Consider the following 7498-nt stretch of genomic DNA (forward strand, 5'->3'; position numbering starts at 1 on the left):
GGGTGGAGGTGTTTGTTGTGTTTACCATTTTTGTTTTTGTTCTGCAGTGTTCAAGTGTGGAGTGTATTTGCAATGTGATTTGTCCGTTCCATGGTTTACATCTAGTTTAAACATAATGTGAAATGTTTACATTGCTATATCGAACTCAGATATTTATGAAGCAATAAGATTTCTCAAAAAATGTTTTTTATTACATTTTTGACAAGCACACAAGTCTCATTTATATGCAACCATTACTTCACGAGAACACATAACATGCCAGGCAGTAGGTTCATGTTGTCGCATTGGGTGGGGAGGGTGGAGGGGGGAACAAGTTGTGGAAATTAGGAGCTAGGTGGCAGGGTCATACCCTTACAGGATGGACAAAATGGCAGAATGGATGGCCTGGTGCCCATGGGCCTGCTGATTGCGACAATCTGTGCTAATGGGTGCAGGACCATCTGCTTCAACCAACGTCCACTCTGACAGAAAGTCTTCCTTGTTAATCTCACATATATTGTGCAGGACACAGCGAGCAAACACAACACCTGGGACTAAGGTGGTAGAGATATCCAGACGGTTGGACAGGCACCACCGGCAGCCATTTAGACGGCAATATGCATGTTCCACCACTATCCTTGCAGAATTAAGGGCCTTGTTAAATCTTTGCTGATCCAGATCCAGTCCTTGGTGCTGTGTGAACCCCTTCATCAGCCAATTTCGTAGTGGATATGCCAGATGACCCACAAGATGCGTTGGAACCTCCACTCCATTAACATCCTTGGACACCTGCAGGCACAACAATGGAGAATGTTGTTAATTCATACACATGACCGTTGACACAATAAGCATACATAAGATTGACACATGGAGCTTTGTAGGGTGAACACTCACATCAGGTGGGAAGTGGTATCCGCCCTGGTCCTCTTCCTTTCTATACAGAGGAGAGTTGGCAAGCACTCGGGCATCATGGGTACTGCCCAGCCAACAAACACATCTGAGAAGCTGTAACGTGAATGGAAAGCACAGTGAAGTGATAGACATTGAGATGTGATGTGATAAAGACCAATAAAGGCTTAGCTCACCAGAATCTGTGGTCGACCACCGCTTGCAGAACCATTGAATGCCAGCCTTTGCAATTGTAGTAGGCTGCAGCATGCAAGCTGGGGGCAATAATGGGAATATGTGATCCATCAATGGCACCGGCACACATTGGGTATCCCCTTTGCACCAAGCTGTCATTGGTCTCCTGGAGACGTGTTCCAATGGGCAGGGACATGAGACGTTTACCGAGGAACTTCGTCAAGGCGGCCGTCACCTCCTGCACCACCATGCACACGGTGCTGATGCCTATTCCAAAGATGGGACTGATGGATCGATACTCACAAGGGGTGGCATACCAGCGCAGAGCCACAGCTAATCGAAATCCCGGCTCCATGGTTGCTGCGCCTGGTCTATGCGGCTTCAGGTGAGGTTCTTAGAGTTCCAGCACGAAGTGAAAGGTGCCATGCGACATACGAAAGTGTTTCCTCCATTCAGCAACATCAAATTTGGTGTGGTCATTTCTCCAGAACTCAGTGCCCTGGGATCAGTTCAACCTCCAGAGAGACCCATGTGTCACTGACAAGCATCATTCACCTTCGTCTGTGAACAATGGTGGGCGAAACCTCTGAGCAGAAACAATTTCAAGCTGGCACTGGAAGGTGTTGTTAAGGTTACTGAACGCTTACTGTAGCTTTTGACAATTCACATCTGATAGGTAATAGACTCAATCAGCTGTGTTTGGGCGGGAAACCAATATATGAATGGGCTGCCTTTTGGAGGTTGGGACCCTGTTGGGAAGAATTGATCATTGAACCCTGTCTGGAAGATTTGCTGGCCTAAAGACTTGTATTTTCTCACCCACTCTGGAAGCCTGTGAGTGAGTAAAACCTATACTGGTTGTATTTTCATCGGAATTTATAGCTATCCTATAAACACAAACTTCTCCATGTCCGCCACAAGAGCGGGGATCTCCCAGTGGCCACCTGCTTCAATTCCCCATCCCATTCTCTTGCTGACAGCCTGTTCATGGTCTTGTCGTGACTGCAAAAGGTGGTGCTACTGAAATGAAGCACCTCCACACAGCATGAAGTGAACCAGTAACTGCCTTTATATGAACCTCTCGTGCTGCTTTTAGGGGACGACCTCATTCCTCTCTGGGGTGCGCTGGTCTAGGGGAGTGATGTCAGTGCGTTGCGGAGTTGCTGCAACCAGGATGTGGCGACATCTCCCTCCCAGGCAACATGTGTCACCAAATGCATGCTTCTCATGAGAAGGGAAGGGGGGCCTATGCCATCTTGTACCAACTGACTGGGACAGCGATTCGGCCCGCCTGACCACATGGTCGCTCGGCCTGCTATGAAAAACCTCATCCCTATCACATCCAATTAACACCTTTTGTTGGGCTGGATTTGTCCCCTAACCGGAATTCTGAGCCTTTCTGAGATTTCCTGCTTCTGGGTTATTCTGTTTATTCCTTGAAGAAGGGCTCAGGCCTGAATGCTGGAAAGAATAGCTGAGTTCCTTCAGCATGTCGGTGTGTTTGTAATTATAATCACAGCGTCTGCAGACTTCTGTGTTTCACTCATCTTTATTTGTAATACAAAGAACTGATGTTGGCAGTGGTGGTGGGGAGAGAGTGGGGGGTGGGGAACCACCTGATGGCATCCTCATTAGTACCTGGACCTACCACTTTGTGTCAGCCTATCCCAACAACTGGGAGCTACAACCCTGCGACAGTTCCCATAGAATTAGAGGACTAACAGTAGATCTGTGTGGAAAGAAGAACCTTAGCTGCTTCTTGCCCTTTCGTGTAAGACTTTATTCGTAATAAATGATCGACCACAAAAAACCCTGTTCCAAGTCTCTTTCAGCCCTTAGTATCATGTCCATACATTCCCATCATTGAACATTTTACATGCGCTCTCTGTTTGCACTCGGATGGTGAGTGGGAGCAGTTCCTTTGGTGCTTCAACCTTCTCCCGACCCCTGCACAGAAGCTGTTCTTCATCCTGCTGATGCTGGTTCTGATCCTCCTTTCTCTTCCTTGATGGGAGCAGCTGAGAGATGCTGTGGGCAGGGTCAAAGGGCTTCTCCAGGATTTGGCATGGCCTCTTCAGACAAGGATCCTGCTAGATCACACTGATGGGGAAGAGGGAGACTCCAGTGATCCTCTCTGTTGCTCTGAGGGTCCTGTGGATTGACTCCAATCCATTTCTCTGCAAGGACCCTCTCATCCAGTTTAGTTTGTACTTGTGTGGTGTTTCAAGGTCCCTCGGCCTGACGGAGATTGCCGATTCTATCGCATCTGCTGATTCCAAACGACCTTAGTTCCTCCGTCCTGTCGGGTCAGTCCGATTTAATGTTTCTCATCTTTTGTTTGATTTTTTAAGATTGTGTAGTGGATGTGTGTGGGGTATAAGTGCATGGGTGCTTGTGGGTGGGTATATGTGTGAGCGTGTGTAAGAAGGGGTGTGAGGGACAGTGTGTGTGTGTGTGTGTGTGTGTGTGTGTGTGTGTGTGTGTGTGTGTGTGTGTGTGTGAGGGAGTGGGAGTGTCTGTTGGCATTTGGGTGTGTGTGGTAGTGTGTGTGTGCGTGCATGTATGTGGGGGTTTTATTTACAGTGAAAAAGTATATACAGAATATTTACAATATATACAGAATATATACAGAAGAGTGAACAAATATATACAAATATATCAACGATCAAATATATACAGAACATATGTATAAAGCACAACATCGACGTCAAATGAAAAGAACTCGACAAAATTATCTCACTTATCGAACACATCCCTGATATAAAAGCACATCTACCAATTTGCCCCGAAATAGTTGGGGTTGTGTGTGGGATTTGGGATGTGTGTGTGGAGTTGTGTGGAATTGGGTGTGTGTTTGTGGACTGCATGTTCGGGTATTGGGGTGTTGGATGGAACGTGTGAGTGGATGTGTGTGGTGTGTGTGGGTGAGATTGTGCAGTGGATGTGTGTGGGTTATATGTGCATGGTTGCTTGTGGGTGGGAATGTGTGTGGGCGTGTGTAAGAAGGGGTGTGGGGGAGGGTGTGTGTGTGAGGGTGTGTGTGCAGATATGTGGGGCTTTTGTTTACAGTGAAAAAGTATATACAGAATATATACAATATATACAGAATTTCTACAGAACAGTGAACAAAGATATACAAATATATCAACGATCAAATATATACAGAACATTTGCACAAAGCACAACATCGACGTCAAATGGAAGGAACTCGACAAAATTAACTCACTTATGGAACACGTCCCTGATAGAAAAGCACATCTTCCAATTTGCCCCAAAATCATTGGGATGTGTGTCTGGAGTTTTGTGGGATTGGGGTGTGTGTTTGGGGTCTGCATGTGGGGTTATGGAGGGAATGGGTGAGGGGTTGTGTGTGGGGTGTGTGGGTAGGATTGTGTGGTGGATATGTGTGGAGTGTATGTGCTTGGGTCCTTTTGGGTAGGTATGTGTGTGGGCGTGTGTAAGAAGGGGTGTGAGGGAGGTTGTGTGTATGTATGTGTGCGTGTGGTAGGGTGTGGGAGTGGGTATGTGTGCGTGTGTGCATTTCCTTCTTTCCATTTTCCATAAGTGAACAAATATATGCAGACATTTGTACAAAGCACAACATCGACGTCAAATGGAAGGAACTCGACAAAATTATCTCACTGATAGAACATGTCGCTGATATAAAAGAACATCTTCCAATTTGCCCCGAAATAATTGGGGGGACCTATCCTGAACGATTTTCAGAACCTTTCATTCTAAAACCCGACTTCCAGACCCATATTATATTCGTCTAGGAACAAAGTCTACTTTAAATACAAGAATCTGGTTCGGAGACGGGATTAAGGGGAGAGGGAGAAAAGAGATTCTATTGGAGTGTGGATGTGTGTGTGTGTGGGGTCACTGTGGGAGTTGTCTGAGTGTGTGGGAAGTGTGTTTGTGGGTGTGTGTGAGAGGTGTGTGTGGGGTGTGTGTAAGTGGGAGTGTGTGGGTTGTATGTGAGGATTAATGTAGGGGGCTGTGGGGGTGTCTGAGTGTGTGGATGGGGGGTGAGAGTGTGTGGGATGGGTGGATGGGGGTGTGGAGGGGTGTGTGTTGTGGGTTATGTGTGTGGGAGTGTGTATGAGGGGTATGTGTGTGTGGGTTATGTGTGGTGTGTGTTTGTGAGGGATGTGTGTTTGTGGGGGGTGGATGTGTAGGGAGTGGGGTGTGTGGGGGTGGGTGTGTGTATGGTGTGTTAATGTGGTGTGTGTGTGAGGGATGGGTGTGTGTGGGAAGTGTGTGTAGATGTGTGTTTGTGAGAATATGTGTAGGGGGCAGTGTGGGGGTGTCTGAGTGTGTGGATGTGTGGGTGGGGGGTGAGAGTGTGTGAAATGGGTGGAGAGATGGTGTGGAGGGGTGTGTGTATGAGGGGTGTGGGTGTGGGTTATGTGTGGTGTGTGTTTGTGAGGGATGTGTGTTTGTGGAGGGTGGATGTGTAGGGAGTGGGGTATGTGGGGGGTGGGTGTGTGTATAGTGTGTTAGTGTGGGGTGTGTGTGTGAGTGATGGGTGCGAGAGGGGTGTGTGTGGGAAATGTGTGTAGATGAGTGTTTGTGAAGTGTAGGGGGCAGTGTGGGGGTGTCTGAGTGTGTGGATGTGTGGGTGGGGGGTGAGAGTGTGTGGGATGGGTGGAGAGATGGTGTGGAGGGGTGTGTGTTGTGAGGGTGTGTGTGTGAGGGTGTGTGTATGAGGGGTGTGGGTGTGGGTTATGTGTGGTGTGTGTGAGGGGTGTGTGTGTGGTTGTGAGGGGTGTGAGTTTGTGGGGGATGGGTGTATGGGGAGTGTGTGAAGGGTGTGGGTTTGGGGTGTGTGTGGGGGTGTGTATGTGTGAGTGGGTGTGTGTGGCAGCGTGAGTGTGTGTGTCAGTGTCTGTGTGGGGCACCAACGTATATAGGACATGGCAAGCATTGCATGCCCCCCCACCCCGCTTGTCAGCGCTACTTCCATCCCCATACTTGTCAATGACGACGTCATCTTGCACCCCTTGACACATCAGCGATGGCACCAACCTCCCTCCCTCCATCAGCGATGGCGCCAACCTCCCTCCCTCCATCAGCGATGGCACCACCCCCCTCCTTCCATCAGCGATGGCACCAACCTCCCTCCCTCCATCAGCGATGGCACCACCCCCTCCTTCCATCAGCGATGGCACCAACCTCCCTCCCTCCATCAGCGATGGCACCACCCCCCTCCCTCCATCAGCGATGGCACTAACCTCCCTCCCTCCATCAGCGATGACACCAACCCCCCTCCCTCCATCAGCGATGGCACCAATCCACCTCCCTCCATCAGCGACGGCACCAACCCCCCTCCCTCCATCAGCGAAGGCACCAACCCCCCTCCCTCCATCATCGACGGCACCACCCCCTCCCTCCATCAGCGATGGCACCAATGCCCTCACCCACACCTCCCCATGGGTCAGCGACTGCACCAATGCCCTCACTTCCACCATGGGCGCTATTTTGGGGTTTGTGTGTGTGGGGAATTTGGGTAAGTCTCTGATGTTTGGGGATGTGAGTATGGTGTGTATGTGTGGTGGGTTAGTGTGTGTGGTGGGTTAGTGTGTGGGGTGGATTTGAGTGTGGGGGTTGTTTGTGTTTGTGTGGTGTTTTTGTGTGTGAGTTTGTGTGTGTTAGGGGTTTTGTGCTTGTGTGGTGTTTATGAGTGGGGTTTGTGTGTGTGTGGGATTTGAATATAGAGAGTGTGTGTGTGGGTATGGGATGTGTGGCTTGTGTGGGGTTTGCATATGGAGGGTTGGTGTGTGTGTGTGTGTGTGTGATATACATGGAGGGAATGTGTGTGTGTCTATGTGTGAGCGCATGAGTGTGGGGGAAATATGTGTGGGGTGGTGTGGGTGGGTGGATTTGCGGGTTTGTGTGTGAGGGGGTTGTATGAGGGAGTGTGTGTGTGGGTGTATTTATGGGGTGTGTGTGTGTAGGGGTATGTGGTTCGGGATGTGTGTGTAGGGCCATGTGAGTGGGAGTGCATGTGTGAGGGACTTGTGTGGGAAGGTGTTTGTGCAGGGTCGCATTAGTGCGTGTGCATGGTGGGATTTGTCTGGCAATGTTTGTGTCAAGGGTGTGAAGGGTGTGTGTGCGGAGAAATAAGTGTGGCAGTGCATGCGAGGGAGGGAGTGTGTAGGGGGCATGATTGGGAATGGGTTTGTGCGTGGGTTGTGTGTGCAGGGGTGTGAATGCGGTGGTGAATATGGAGGGGCGTCCATGTGCTGGGTGTGTATGTGGGGTATGTGTTTGGGGGATGGGTGGAGGTCTATGAATGGGTGTGTGTGTGGTTTGTGTTGGGTGTGTGTGGGACGGGTATGTTATTGTTTTTGTGGGGAAGTCTGTAGGGTTATGATTGTGTGGGGTGTGTATGTGGGGAGTGAGTGGGGGATGTCCATTGGGGCCATGTTTTTTG

The 7498-nt window shown here is 49.5% G+C and overlaps 1 protein-coding gene across 1 annotated transcript; it reads right to left on the bottom strand.

The window, feature by feature from the left end:
* Nucleotides 1–221: 221 nt before the first annotated feature.
* LOC138750292 (uncharacterized) lies at nucleotides 222–6115 on the bottom strand. Its single transcript, XM_069912391.1, has 2 exons — nucleotides 874–6115; nucleotides 222–768 (listed from the first exon to the last, which is right to left on the bottom strand). Exons 1-2 carry the CDS (start codon nucleotides 1219–1221, stop codon nucleotides 352–354), a joined length of 765 nt encoding a protein of 254 aa, XP_069768492.1. The 5' UTR covers nucleotides 1222–6115; the 3' UTR covers nucleotides 222–351.
* Nucleotides 6116–7498: the final 1383 nt, after the last annotated feature.

This window comes from Narcine bancroftii, unplaced genomic scaffold, assembly GCF_036971445.1.
Source record: "Narcine bancroftii isolate sNarBan1 unplaced genomic scaffold, sNarBan1.hap1 Scaffold_113, whole genome shotgun sequence".
In the NCBI taxonomy this organism is placed as follows: Eukaryota; Metazoa; Chordata; class Chondrichthyes; order Torpediniformes; family Narcinidae; genus Narcine; species Narcine bancroftii.

Bases quoted from the DNA above. Each gene is read 5' to 3' on its own strand.
- LOC138750292 (XM_069912391.1), bottom strand. From the start codon at position 1,221: ATGACAGCTTGGTGCAAAGGGGATACCCAATGTGTGCCGGTGCCATTG. The intron at 769-873 runs GTGAGTGTTCAC...TTGTGCCTGCAG, and splicing joins GATACCACTTCCCACCTGAT to GTGTCCAAGGATGTTAATGG.